At 38.0% G+C, this 15,578-nt stretch overlaps 1 protein-coding gene across 4 annotated transcripts in view; it reads left to right on the top strand.

The window, feature by feature from the left end:
* Positions 1-7,900: 7,900 nt before the first annotated feature.
* Positions 7,901-15,578, top strand: part of TRPC7 (transient receptor potential cation channel subfamily C member 7) — a 152,716-nt gene continuing 145,038 nt past the window's right edge. For all 4 annotated transcript variants that reach the window (XM_032155975.1, XM_032155974.1, XM_032155973.1 and 1 more), the window contains exon 1: positions 7,901-8,199. In XM_032155975.1, the coding sequence (XP_032011866.1) occupies positions 8,198-8,199 (2 nt within the window). In that variant the 5' untranslated portion in view covers positions 7,901-8,197. The remainder of the gene's footprint in view (positions 8,200-15,578) is intronic.

Raw genomic sequence — 15,578 nt, 5'->3', positions numbered from 1 at the left:
GCTGGTGCCACTGTGGTGGGTGCCATGTGGACTGGAGCCTCCTGATCATGCTCAAGCTTGCTTGAGTTTTCTGGTCTGCCCAGCCCTCAGTCCTAGATATACCACTTTCATTTTATAACTAATTGTGTGCCTAGGCTTAGCTGACCTTATAACGTAGTATAACTGACAGGACCCAGCTCATAATGGACAGTTCTAGACATATAGTCACTTGGTTTCTCATGGTCAGGTAATCCATCTCTGCTTGGATCCAGTAGTATGCCAGAAGTTGTTGCAAATGGTGCATAATTCTCCACTTCAAATGGATGGCCATGCTCCAGAACCTCAAGGCCCACATTTGATTCTCTCACTAGTACTGGACCAAAACTATAAATGACATCTTTGCCTACCACTGATCCTTTGGGGAATGACTGAAGAAAGTATTACCATGTAAAGAGCGTAGGGTTCTTTCTCCTAGGAATTGTTCTACCTCTTCAATCCATTCCAGGTTTGAAAACAAGATCAGATCCACAGACTGGCAAGGAATTATGACTTTTCTAATAGACTGTATTTTTAGAGCACTTTTGGGGTCACAGTGAAGTTTAACAGAAAATACAGAGAGCTCCTACATACCCCCAAACCCCACACATTTAGTCTCCTCCCGTTATAAACACCACACACTGGAGTGGTACATTTGTTACAATCACTGAATCTACACTGACAAATCATTACCACCCAAAGTCCATAGTTTACATTAGAGTTTATATTAGGATGTTGTACACTCTACGGGTTTTGACAAATGTGTAATGCTATGTATCCATTCTTTTTTGTTTTTTCCTTTGAGATGGAGTCTCGTTCTGTCGCCCAGGCTGGAGTGCAATGGCATGACCCTGGCTCATTGCAACCTCTGCCTCCCAGGTTCAAGCGATTCTCCTGCCTCAGCCTCCCGAGTAGCTGGGATTACAGGCACGTGCCACCACCGTGTGCAGCTAATTTCTGTATTTTTAGTAGAGACTGGGTTTCGCCATGTTGGTCAGGATGGTCTCAATCTCCTGACCTCATGATCTGCCCACCTCAGCTTCCCAAAGTCCTGGGATTAAAGGTGTGAGCCACTGCACCCAGCCTGTATCCACTCTTAATTATAGTATCATATAGAGCAGTTTTACTGCCCTAAAAAGCCTCTGTGATGTGCCTATTAGTTTCTCCCTTCCCCCAACTGCTAGCAACCACTGATATTTTTACTATCTGCATAGCTCTCCCCTTCCCAGAATGTCATATAGTTGGAATCATACAGTATACAGCCTTTTCAGATTGGCGTTTTCGTTTAGTAATACATATTTATGGCGTGGAATTACAACTTTTTATCAGAATGACATCCTCAGCCTGCCAGTCATCCTTTCTTGATTTTTCTATAGGCACAAACTGAATAATATCCTAGTCAGTTGCCTCTTTTTGTCCCTAGGGATGCTATGTTCTATTAACCATTTTCATAACTCTGTGAGTTATGTTTCCTTACCCTCCAATCTTGCTCGTCATTACAATAATTGCAACAGTCTGGTTAAGGATGTTCAAGCACCTCCACCTGGCGTCTATTGTTTCAGGGTTCTCTCATGCCCATTGTTACCAGTGAGTAAGTTCTGTAAAAGACTATCCCACCATCAACTTTGGCTTAAAGAGAAGAACCATGAATGAAAATTTCAGTGATCCTGCTGGATATTTAGTCAGTGCATTTATGATGCCTTTGGTAAAAAGATGTGTCCTCTGGGCCCCATGAACATGATCACCTCAGGGACCTTCTAGCCAAACAGGATATATTGATTCTAGCATCCTCACATCTATAAGCTTTTCATTTCTTTCCTTCATCTTTTGCCATGAAAATTATGTCACTTCAGCTTTGTGTGATGTGAACTATTCCTTTTTTATGTTACCAGAGACCGTTCTAGGAGTAAGTTCACACCTTCCCCCAGAACCTTGCCAAGATGTTAAATCCTGCAGTTGAAGAGAACACTACCAAGTCAATAAACTCTTCACCATCTAATTTTTATTACAGGGCCCCTTGGTCAAGCATCCTCAGAATCCCATTCCAGATATACTCCCCTGGCTTTTTCCAATACATGTTGGCTAGTTCCTACAGCTTTTTTGGGCAATTTTCCCTTTCCTGACTTAATCAGGTTTAGAACATCCTCTGCTATATTATGGCTCTATGGATATTAATGTCAACTCAGACCCTGAGTACAACTTAACCTTAGTTACAGGCCTTGTGGGCAGGAAGGAATGTGGTATAGGCCCTGGGCAGGCACTTGTACCTCATGGGGGTGAGACCTATGTAATGTATTCCATGAGGTGACAGCTGCTAGCTCTTAACATGGATGGATGGACCATGTCTTCAGGCTCAGAGGGTTCAGATGTACAGTTGACCCTTGAACAACACAGATTCTAACTATGTGAGTCCACTTATATGTATTATAGATTTTCTTCAACAAAACATAGCTCAAAAATGCAGTATTCAGAGGATGTGAAGCCCACATATATGAAGGGCTGACTTTTCCTATATGCAGGTTCCATGGAGATGACTGCAGGATTTGAGTATGAACAGATTTTGTATATTTGGGGGTCTTAAAACCAATCACTCTAGTGATTGAGGGTCAACTAGGAGTCAAAATTTTCTGAGACATCATGTAGATATCTCTATCTCTTTAGAGTTCTGGACTTTCTTAAACAAGGTGATAATCTGACATGTCAGACCACCCTTAGTTGGCCATTTGGTTATCTGTGAAATTCAGTCACTCTGAATATGATTTCTCAGGCTGAGACTTTGACTTTCTATATTCTCCCAATAGAGTTTTTAAGAGCTTGTTTGCAACCAAGATGTCCTCCAGCTTTTACACCTGGAATTCTGTTGCCTATTACGCATCCTCAGCTACTCATCTTTCTGTCAAACATCGGTGGCATTTAATGATAGCTATCCAAAGCCATTGTGCTTGTCATTATTTCTTTGGTGAATTTCAAATGCATATTTTCCACTTACCAATGCATTCTCTTCCACAAGCATAACATCCCAATTCACCACAGGTGAGAACTTAACTGGACCATCACCTTGTTTCACGGGCCATCTGTGCTCCATCTATGACCAGTGATAGGGTCAGCGCCAACTATGTGGTGACAATCCAGCTCAAGCATCACATCTTATCACCTAGTTTCTCAATCCATTCCTGATATAAATTAATACAGGTTAGGGTTTCCAGAAGTAGACACTGATATAGAGTTTAAGGTGAAAAATATTTATTAGGGATCAACATTTTTAAAAGGAAAAGGGAGGAAGAAGAATTGGGGAGAGGAAGAAATCAAACTATGATAATGTGGGCAATATAGCAACAAGCCTTGGAAAGAGTATTGCATGTAAGCATGCTCCTGAAATGGTCTGTATTCTCTCACCTTGCTCAGTCACAAAATATAGTCTATCCTGCAAAGGGTGTGGCCCCGGGAAAGGTGGCTTTTTGTACCTGAGGCGCAGACTCTGAAGGATATGGCAGCTGGAGGCTATCCACTGACTGCCATTCCTGCACACTTCTTTCATTGAAGGAGGATTTCCATTCTGACCACGCCATCTTAAATCTTTTTTAAAAGGCAGAACACAAATATCTTAGTCTGTTCTCTGCTGCTGTAATAGAATACCACAGACTGGGTAATCTATAAAGAAAAGAGATTTATTTGGCTAATAATTCTGAAGGCTGTGAAGTCCAAGATCAAGGGCCACATCAGTGAGGGATTCTTTACTGTGTCATAACAGGGCAGAAGGCACCACATGCAAAGGATCATCCCTTGGTGAAAGGCAAAAGGGTAAGCTCAAGAGACAGAGAAGGAAGCTGGACTCCCACAGTAACCCACTCCCAGCATAAAGGTGTTGATCCATTTATGAAGGTGAAGCTCTCATAAACGAATCACCTCTTAAAGGTCCCACCTCTTAATACTATTACAATGATAATTAAATTTCAACATGAGTTTTGGAGGAGACATTTAAACAATAGCAATCAATAAATATTTCATATGGGTTTCAGTTTGCTTTTATAAGAAACCTTTAATAGGTTACAAGCCAATTATAGCTTACATAAATCTTGTAAAAGCATAACCATTGAAATTTGCAAAGTTATAGACCAAACTGAAAGATGAATAATTTTTCATAAAACACATAAATAGGAATAGAATTAAATTAGCATCTTTCTTATCATCACTTTGAGACATAGTGCTATTTCCAGTCACTCCCTGTTTGTAAATAAAAACTCTATTTTTCATTACTTGAGAATAGTCTAGAGCAGAAAATTTTTCCCCAGATTTTGTGCTCACTCTAAAGAAGTTTTACCATGATGCTGTCATTAATCAAAATGAGAGAGATCTACTTTTTAAGTGGGTTCAGTATAGTGGCTTCTAGCAATTTCAGCCAGAATTTTTCTATGGAAACTAATTTACATTAATTCCTTAAATCTAATGCCTAAGAAGTCTGCTGAATATATTTCTATCTAGGAGAAAGAGCCAGACCTGACTAGTAACCACACAAAGTTGCGTAGATTTAAGGAACATTCTGAGAGAGGAAAAAAGGGAGAATGAGTCTCCCAAAAGATTCATTTATTTGAAATAAACCTTCATATTCATGGCTTGGGTTTCTAAAACAACCTAGTCATTCAATAGGCAATAACAATGTTTCCCCAAAGTGTGATTTATTAATCATCTGCATCAGAATCACTTTAGGTTCTTAAGGAGATAAAGTGCTTATTTTTCTAGGGAACCAGAAATTTGTATGTTTATATTTTTAACAGGCTAGTTAGGCGATAATGGAACACACAAAGTCTGAGAACCACAGATCAATAGTATGTTCACTGTTCAATCACAGGGTGAGTTGTTAAGCAATAGTGAAAACTGATATAGGCTAAGCTCTATGTGCCAGGCTCTGCTGTAAGCTCCTCATGTGTGTTGTCTCATTTTATCTTCGCTATAATTCTGCAAGTAAGAAACTATTGTTACTTTCATCTCACAGGTGATAAAACTTAGGGACACACTTGGGGAATAGGAAATTTGGAATTAAAATACAGGAAATTTGACTAGAAGTTGTACACACTCTTAACCACTAAATTCTACTGTGAGCCTATGTCTGGTTGAGACTGGGAGATGCAAAACTCAAGTCCTTATGCAGGAAATTTAGACATCCTCTAGTCCAAAAGCTGAGCATCTTCTGAACTTTCACTATTGATAGTGAAGTCCTAATTACTTCTGTGTTTTATATATGGAAAATGATAATTTGATATGGATGCAACATTTTTTCGGATTACAAGTATTTGCCCCATTGAACCAAATATCTGTGTATGACATGCTCTGGAAATGATAAAGTACTCTAATTATAAGGATCCCGAAGATTGGATCCTTTGCAAAATGTCATCTTATCACTTTTGAAGAGCTGTCTGGCCTGACTCTGACTTGTCTTCAATTAATTAATACATCTATAAAACAATTAGCTCATTTCTTTTCTCTCTCATACACATATATATATATACACACATATATGTATGAGAGAGATAAAATATATATATATATATATATATATATATACATTTGACTGTCATACCATCTTTGGCACAACTTTCTAAAATATGGTTTAATTTTTTTAATGAGCCTATCAATACTGAAAACAAGGACATTATTCATGTCAGAGTTTTATGAAAATACGCTCTTGGCTGTTTATTAAAAACAGAATATAATGAGACTTCAATTCCATCATTAACTAAAAGCCACAAACCAGTATTCTTTTAAAAGTATTGTATAATTAAGAGTTGTCTCATTCTACACTACTTCACTAATCATGATGATGAGGATCCCAATCAAAAGGATATTATCACTTGTTAGAGCTAATCTTCTAACTTTGTTGTTGTGTAAGACACTTTTATCAGCTTCACATTTATATTTTGTTCCACACTTCATTGCAATACTAAAGAGCTCTTAATTCATTAGCATTTTATTCAAATGCATTAAATCTACTTGTTTCTGACTCTAATAAAAAATAAAATTTCTGTATCCTTCAAGCCTGTAATTTTTTTAAAGTCTTGATTTTAGAAAATTTCTTTTTAGAATGGTATTTTATCCAATGTAACATAATTGTTAATATTGTAAAGCTTGTGTGGAGGCTTATAAGAATAAAATGCATTTGTTGCCAGTCTTTTGGGAGGGTTTTGTTGTTGTTGTTTGTTTGCTTGCTTTTCAAGACAGGATCTCACTCTGTCACCCAGGCTGGAGTGCAGTGGCATGATCTCAGCTCACTGCAACCTCAGCCTCCTGGGTTCGAGTGATCCTTATGCCTCAGCCTCCCAGGTAGCTGGGACTACAGGTTCATACCACCACGCCCACAACTAGAGAACTACCTTAACTTCTATTGAGCAAGCAGAGGAGAAAGAACATTCAAACTGGGTTGAGCATTGTGGGTTATGCCTGTAATTCCACCCCTTTGTGAGGTCGAGGCAGGAGGATAGCTTGAGCCCAGGAGTTCGACACCAGCCTAGGCAACATAGTGGGACACGGTCTCTACTAAAAAATTAAAAATTAGCCAGGTCTGATGGTATGTGCCTGTATTCCCAGCTACTATGGAGAGTGAGGCAAAAGGATCACTTGAGCCTGGGAGTTCAAGGCTACAGTGATCCATGATTGTACCACTGTGAGACCCTGTCTCAAATTTTTAAAAAATTAAAACAAACTTTCAAGCTTATCATGCACACCTTAAATGCCAGCTCTTTGGAGTTATTTGTATATGATTTTTCAATTAATTATCACCACAACAATTGGTAAAAGGCATTATAAACCCTATTATTACCCACCATTCACATACGAGAAGACTGAGATTCAATAGGTTAGGTGTTATGTCTAAGGTCACACAGTTAGTAAGTGAATCAAAATCCCAAGGTCTTTTCCCCACATATCATGTTATCTCCAGAGAAAATACTAGTAGCATATTAATAAACCAATGCAATCTCATTTGGGTGTAAAACTAGAATGGTCGTGTGTACAATACATTATAAGCAACTCTTTAGCCCTAAGTATTGCACGTGGTGCACACAGTGACAGTTTTACAGAGTGTCAGTTATTAAGCCGTGAATTGATTTCAGAAAATAACCACTCTGATTTATTGGTAAGTAACCCAGATAGACTGTAGAAGCAATTGTGGTTTTTCGTACACAGGCAATATTTCAGTTAAGATGGTTTCTCTCCAATGACGTCATTAAAGTACCTCAGTGTTTAAGAATCATAGACCATTTGGTAACATAGCAATTGGTGAGCGTGGGAACTGTTGGGGAAATGGTAGTTTGGATTGAGAATTTCGTTTCAAAAAGTGGGAAGCTGCAAATGAAAGCTAACCCTTTTAGTCTTGTTACTAATGTGAGACTTGTTCTACACCACTGACCTCTTCCTGATCCTAGATAATGCTAAAAGATCATGAACCAAAATAGTAAAGTTGGAAGATACATCACTCACAGAAGACAAAGTGTGGTGTGGTGATGAGACTTACAAAAGAAAACTACTTATATCGCTTTTTACGCTTCTCTGGTTTTAGTTTTTTCTTAACCCCCTCCCTCTGTGAACACACAGACACAACAGGTAGGAAACCAGCTCATTCCTCATTCTTCATTTGTTTAAACCAATGAATATTCGGCCTCAGAAGCCAGAACATGCTGCCTTATATAACGAGGTGTGTGTGTGTGTGTGTGTGTGTGTGTGTGTGTGTGTGTGTGTGTGTGTGTGAGAGATGTGGTATTCTGGGACAGAGGAAGGGGCAGGTAGAAATCCTGAGGAGCTATGGTAGGAAGAAATAGTTGCTACCTCCCTTTCAAGCTACGTCGGGGAGAGGGGGTGGGGACTACACCAACCCATCAGCACGCCGCATGCCACTCTCACACAGATGCTTCTCCGTCATGTTCTCTGGGAAATTTCCCCCCGATTAGGAAAAGGACGGTAACACGTTTCTGCCTCGGAAGGCGAGTTTTTACCATTGCAGCACAAAGAACAGCGGAGCGCGCTTTCACATCGTTGCAACTCCACTCACTTGACCAGCTCTATCTCTATACTTCAGCACCACGGAGAGCGGTACATCCTTGGCTACCACCCATGGGGAGCCAGCTTCTGGCGACTCAGCACCGGATTCCGGTCATCTAGAGGAGGAACAAGCCTGCGTATTACACCCTCAATGTAAGCAGCTATGATGGTTCTTTCATATTGATTTTTTTTCCAGTAGAGCTTGTGTTCTCTCTAAAATATGGAATTGAACTTTTATTTATCAGCCTTCTTCCTCTAGTGCACTGCTTAGATTTTTAGATGGATCTTTATTTGTTGAGTTGGTAGAAGAAATTTTTTTTCTTTTATTGAATGTCTAAGTTTTCAAAGCCATTTAGAAATAGACAACTCTTGTCAGTAGCCTATTCCTTTTGTGCTAGAGTAATATAGTTTTATTCCTAGAAGGGTGTATAGGTGTTGTCTCTTCTTTCCCTTCACTACTGACAGCTTTCTAATGTATTTATGTGGTTGTATTTATCATAATATAAATATGGGGGTAAGAGAAGGGAGAGGGTTATATTCTAATAAGCAGCCACCGTTAAAGAACTACAGGTGGCAAGAAAGAGATTGTCATTTTTCTTTTCTTCTTGTTGAAAATATGGTCTGAGCTATATATGTCCTTTAGGCATCCATTTCAAAATAACAAATATGCTCCTAATGAAAGAGGTGTAATCTAGGCAGAGCTTTGAAACTCTCATAATCTCCCCTTTAAGTTTGAAGTTGTAAATTCGTTTACCTATGATTGAGTAGACACAACCAAAATGCTATTGCTATTAATTGTAATTTAGAGGCGTAATGGATTCAGGGTAGACTCAGAAAAGGCAATAATGATTGACCCTGTCTGGTGGCACTCAGTGAATTTTTGCCTCAGAATGCCACCTGCTGGTGGGTCTTATTTCTGAATCACCGGGTACACATCAAATTTATGAATGAATTCACATTAAATCCAGAATATTCATTATGGATGTGATGCAAACCCAATCTCCAAGATCTTTTTAACAATGACATTGATTCAATTATTTAAAAGCTTACCAAAGTTCTATGTCACAATTGCCCTTTCATAAATATTTATTTCCAAAAACACTTGCTCCTAAACTTAGGGGCATGTAGACTAGATAACTCCTTTAGGCAGTAATTAACCCAGAAAAAAATCAGAACTATGTGGAGCCTCGTTGAGGCTAATTGCAGAATGCATGTGGTATCTTGGATGAGAGCTACCAGGAGCTCTTGCTTAGTAAAAGCAATCAACATTTCCCTCCATATAAATATTCAGCATGCTACTTTTTTTTAGTATTGTCATTTCATAATATAAGGGCCTCTCTTTCTTTTTCGGTAGTAGGTGTTTATTTCAGACTCTTGTGACAGAGGTCAGTGAAATCATCAAAAGGTTACACATCTATTTTATTTCAAGAAAAATCTTTTTTAAAAATAAAGCTATCAAAACTTGTTTCAGCTCCACCTGGAGCTATACACAATGAGATATAGACATCCAGTTTCATAACTTCCAACTTCCAAATAGGAAAATAAGGATTTTAAAAGTAAAAAGAAAAATAGAAGCACATACAAAGCACTAGTTATATTTGGATAGGTGGTACCTAGGGCAGTTTGAAAAAGCTGAGGATAAATTCTTCTCTAAATGATGTTACTTGGTAGAAAATAAATTACTAATAGAAACACTTATTAACATTCAGGAACACTAGATGATATTTTTATTCCAAGATGCAGTGGAAAAACCATCCCACATTAGTAGAATTATTTGGAAAGTATATCTTAATATAATACATTTTAATGAGTAAAAGAAGGATACTTTGCTTGTTTCCTGTAGGATTTAACTGGTAAAATGTATGAACTCATGTATACCATGGGATAGTTAGGTATATATATCTTTTTTCTTTTATTTAAAGTATGTACGTTGTAGAAGCAAATTATTATCAATAACTTAGGTGGGAACATAACTGCCTTAAACCCACAATTAATATAGTTGTAATAAGTTAAATAAAGCTAATAATATCCAATTTCACTAAAGCACTTACAAGGCAATGATAAATAGTTTACGTTCACTATCTCACTCAATTTCAACAGAAAAAGGAAGGTGATATTTAGAAATAAGTTGGATGCCTTTGGAAATATGTAAAAATTTTCAGGAGTAGTGTGAAGAAGTGAGAATGTCTCAATTTTCTGCCTCAGTCACCAAAGGACATCATATGCCCTCTGATATTAGCTGCTTCATCTAGCAACTTATGGGCCATAATTTATAACGGAGCTAATTAGAAACTGATTTTACTTAGGAATTCATACCTTGTTTTAAATGTTGCCAGTCATAAGTAAGAAATAGCAGTTATAGAATTATATGGCTCCTGCGTTTTGTGAGAAGGAAGATGCTGATAAACACCAACAGCTCCAATGTACTGATCTTCTTAAATGACCAACCCAGATTCAAATATTTAGGAATGAATTAAGTTGATTGACCAAGCACCATATGCAAGGCATCAGGAGTACAGGGCACCAGGTGCATATGCCATATACATGAGTATTCCCTACCCTCAAGGATCTTGAACTCTAATGGAAAAAGTTATAGCCTAAAGAAACTCAGAAAAACAAAAACAAAACAAACAAACAAACAAAAAACAGAAAGACAAAAAGAAGATGGCTGGCAGTGGCATACTAGCCAAAAGCACAAACTTTCAAAGCAGACAGACTAGACCCTGTTGTATAGTTCGAAAATTGTTAATTGAATCTTTCATCATCTTTAATGGAATGACAATAGAAAACCATGTAATATTTGTGAGAGTCTCGCTCTGTCGCCCAGGCTGGAGTGCAGTGGCGCGATCTCGGCTCACTGCAAGCTCCGCCTCCCGGGTTCACGCCATTCTCCTGCCTCAGCCTCTCAGAGTAGCTGGGACTACAGGCGCCCGCCACCACGCCTGGCTAATTTTTTTGTATTTTTATTAGAGACGGGGTTTCACCGTGGTCTCCATCTCCTGACCTCGTGATCCACCCGCCTCGGCCTCCCAAAGTGCTGGGATTACAAGCGTGAGCCACCACGCCCGGCCCATGTTCGCTATACATTTCTAATCATTTTTCCTTAATGGTTTATGTGCTTACCTCCTTTTTTATATGTTTATATTTACAATTCATTCATCATTACATTGCTGTCTGTCTTTACAGGCTGGCATTATTGTGTTGAGTACCTATAATGTTAAATTTCTCTTTATATCTTATTTGAAAAATAAATGAATAAATAAATATAAATGACAATGCACACAAATTACTCAGCATGGTGGCTGCCACGTGGTTAATGTGAAACAAATGTTAATCACTATGATTAAATAGTCATTCAGGAAAATAGCTAACCTTATCAGAAGATAATTTATTTAAAACAGTAATTTATGTAAAGCACTTAGGACAGTGTCTACATGGCAAATGTGTAATATATGTTAAATATAACTATGGTATAGTCATTTAGAAAAATAGCTAAGCTGAGTATATCAATGTACAGTAAAATGTCAGACAATTCTAATAATTGTGTACTTAAGTGCATTGATAGGTAAGATTTTGATCATTATTGTCATGAACATTTGTATAAAGTGTTATGGTATCCAGGGCATTTGGTAGACATTATTTAATCTTCATTGTGCTCCTGAAGAACATGAGGAATGAGCTTTATTACTCGCTTTATTTTGGCAAGAGAACTGTGGTTTAGGAGAAGACTCCAAATGACTCTTTCATCACTGTTGCTCTAGACTAATACTCAGAATAGGTACTCTTGGGAGAAGATGCACAGACCAAAGCTGGGTTTTCCTGGGTGTTTGATCTGACTCCTAGATTCTGTCTGGTTCTATATCCAGTTGGGGAATATTACAGGCTGAATTGATTTTAAGCTTGGATAATTTCCATAGAGACTTTTGATGCATGTAGCATTTTAGAAAAGAGACAACAAATATCTCTAAGAAGACATTTTGATTAAGTGGTCTTTTCTTCTTCAGTAATTAACCACAATTTCTGTCTCCGAAAGGCTTTATGGCCATGCTCATCTGCAGCTGGACTTAGGGCACAAGATTCATACTTTTCATGGGTCAATGACATCTGGCTTCCCTCAGTCTGGCTGATGCATCTGTAAGAGCAGCTTGATAAAAATAGCAACTGAATGATCAAGAGGGAGTTTAATAATCAGTCCTCCTCTCATATATGGTTTTGTTTCCACTAGAATCCTTCTTCCAAATGACATCAAATGTCAATTGTATGCATTTCTGGAAAATGTAAAACATAGTGTAATTGGGGTATTTAATCACACATTATCTCAATAATATATGCAAATAAAAATGTATTTGCATTCAAAGTTCATTTTTAAGAAAAATACTAAAATAAGGGCAATCAAATGCCAATTGCATTTTAGGGAGATTCATTTTGCTTATCATTGGCCCTAAAACTGTGATAAGATCTCCAGAGTTCAGCAGGGCAGCACATTTGATTCATGAGTGTAAGCTTTGGCCACCAACTATTGTGAGCCATGTGACTTTATCTTTCTGACACAGCATCTTTTGTGGATTCTTTCCAACCCATGTGATATGTATAGCTAAAACATGAATATCTGCGACATCAAAATTAAATAGCAAGGATATGGTGGCTGAATATATTCACAAGTGCATAAATGTCTAAAAAGCATCATTAGAGGGATATTAGGGTAAGAGAGAGTCAGAGCTAATAAAAAGGCCACAGTGAGGTTAAAAGGCCTCCATCAATTCTCATGGCTTCATAGTCTATTGTGAAGCCCCCCGCATTGGAAGAAATTTCACTGAGTAGCACATGCCATTATCTGCTTATATGCACACATGACTCTAAGGCTCATAAGATTTCATTTTTAATGCTAAATTCTGCTAGGAAAGGAGCAGAACTGACAATTTTGTGAGCATCCAAATGTGTTTCAAGGCTGAGGTTTTAAAGGCTTCGAAAGAGTCTTGTTTATTTCTTACTACATCTGGGTGTCTGCTTTCAAGGTCATTCAGAAAAATGCATGTCAAATGGTGAGGACATTTTAACGTCTGCCAAGTACTAGCTATACACATATATTATTTTCTTTGATAAAACATAATTATTGTAGAAACATCAAGATTTATATGATGTCCTACCCTTGTGAAGAAATTATTTGTCCAAAGTCTTAGGACCTAAGGTTTAGTCTTTTCACTTGACCTACCAGAGTTTCTTCACCTAAAAGATGAGAATGCTAATACTTTGCTTTTTATGTTTTGTTTTGTTTTGTTTGTTTTGTTTTGTAATGAGCGGAATTAACAAACAATGCTTGAATATCCTTTAAGTTTGTAGGCTGCAGTGTCTATGATATTCACAGGGACTCTGAATTTAGATTGAGTACTTATGTGTTCCTTGTGAAATATTTCTCTGCTATGACTTGGTTCAGTAGTCATTAAATTTCCTTTGAGTTAATCTCTCCATGGCTTGTTGCTGTGTAATAGTTGGGTACCCTTGACTTATAGTCTGACCTATTCTCCCTCTTGAGCAGACGTCTAATGGAAAAGTGACATGGAATCAAGCTGTAGTGCCGGCTTCTTCTCAGACAGCTGCTGTTTCATATCTGACACACTGCTCAGATGCTCTTGAGTGTAAACTGCTTTTTCTCAGGTTGAGTTGTGATGGCTAAGAATAAAAAAAGTGTTTCTGAGAGAAATAGAAGCCTATTGTAGGACAGGCTGAGTACTTCCATGAAAAAGATTATTACTAGTGTTCTTTGGGCTCAACTTCTACGTGTGTGTGTGTGTGTGTGTGTGTGTGTGTGTGTGTCCAGATGACAGGCCTTGAAACTGAGTTCATTACATCTCCTGAAACAAAGCCTCTTGGGAATACAAATGGGGTAACTGCTTAGCTTTCGACTCAGTAACTTTCTCTTTCTGAAAACCCTATAATAATAAGTGCCTGCACACTATTTGTGAATCTTTCTCTCCTGTAAAGGTTTTTCTGGGACTCCTAATCCACAGTCTGCCTTTGGTATCATTGAGCAGACTGTCTCTGGAATGATGGCATTGTTGAAAGGAATGGGCTCAGAAGGATCTCATGAATTTGAATGCTGACAGTCTTTTCCCCAGCAATCTTTTATCAAAGCGCACTTTAAAAAAGTGGATGGTGGTTCAGACGCTCTTCCTAAAGGTGTATGGAGCTCTCCATTAAGATTTATCACCCACAGTTGCCTTTTGAGGGAGTTGCCCATAATTGTTCTTTTTATTTTGTGCAGATAAAGAAATTGCTCCACTATATAATTTAGGAGATTTTTCCCAAGGGAAGTGTGACTCAGCTCCAGGCAGGATTAGAGTACCAAGATCTGATCTCCATTCTTTGCTTTATACCAGACATAGGGCCCCCAAGGAGCTAAAACCAAAAAGGTTTGAGCAGGTCGAAAGGTAAAATGAGCAGAAAACTAAATGGAGTCCCCAATTTGAACATTCACAAGGCTAATTGCATAACTTTTTTAAAATCTCAAAAAATTGGATTTAATTTTAAAGCCTTTCTCTGTGATCATTTTTGACTATTTTTAAAAATGTCTGAAGTGAAATACTGATTATTGTTTATGCATGAAGACATAACAAATAAAAAAAGACAATTCTCTGGGACCATGGAAAATAGTTAAAAACAAATATCCAAGTACTTACTCTTTAAAACAGATACACTCTTGTTAAAATTTATGCCATTCTAATATTCTCTGAATAATGTGAGTGGAGGTAGAGTAGAAAAGAAAAATAGAAAATACAGGTAGAACCAATTGGAGAATCAAAAAAGTTTAAGATGCCCAAGTTGGTAGAGGCTTAGGAAACACCTGGTCCAGCCCCTCTATTTCATAGTTTTCTGAGATCTAGAAGCTGGGACCTGCTCAAGGTCTCAAGGCTAGCTGGAGATGGCATATCCCTGACTTGAGCTCAAATTACACAGTAGCTGTTATTGTCTCTAGTTTGCTGTTTCAACACTTTGGCAATGTAAGTTTGGGTAACTTACATTGTCCAAGACTGGCAAATGATGGAGCCAGGATTCCTACTCTAAACCTTCTAACTTCAAAGTCTGTCTTTCAGCCCTCCTACTCTTAGTATCTTCATCTGAGGATGAGGATAATAATAGCACCTTCCTCATAGATTTGATGCAAGAATTACACAAGTTAATATATGTGAAGCTCTTAGTATAATACCTGGCGTATAGTAGGTGCTTAATAAATGTTAACTGCTATTATTAGTAGCATTAGTATTAAGCTCTACACTAGGCCACACTGGGAAACAGCAATAAGTAAGAAGAGGACCCAGCATGTAAGTTGAGCTATTTCTTCCATCTATATAAAAATCCAGGCTCAATCTTAAGAAGCTAAGGCTGAATTCTCTCAGGAGGGTTGCTTCAGTGGCCATCAGAAAGTGGCAGGATTCTAGTCCTGCTCCCTGACACATCTTGCCCTTTAATAGGTGGCTAGGTTGTGTGTGGACCAGAAAGCACTGTCCCCATAAAGAATAGCACAGAATGTAGAA

Source organism: Hylobates moloch, unplaced genomic scaffold (assembly GCF_009828535.3).
Source record: "Hylobates moloch isolate HMO894 unplaced genomic scaffold, HMol_V3 SCAFFOLD_6, whole genome shotgun sequence".
Classification (NCBI taxonomy): Eukaryota; Metazoa; Chordata; class Mammalia; order Primates; family Hylobatidae; genus Hylobates; species Hylobates moloch.
This window is presented reverse-complemented; position numbering and strand designations above follow the sequence as displayed.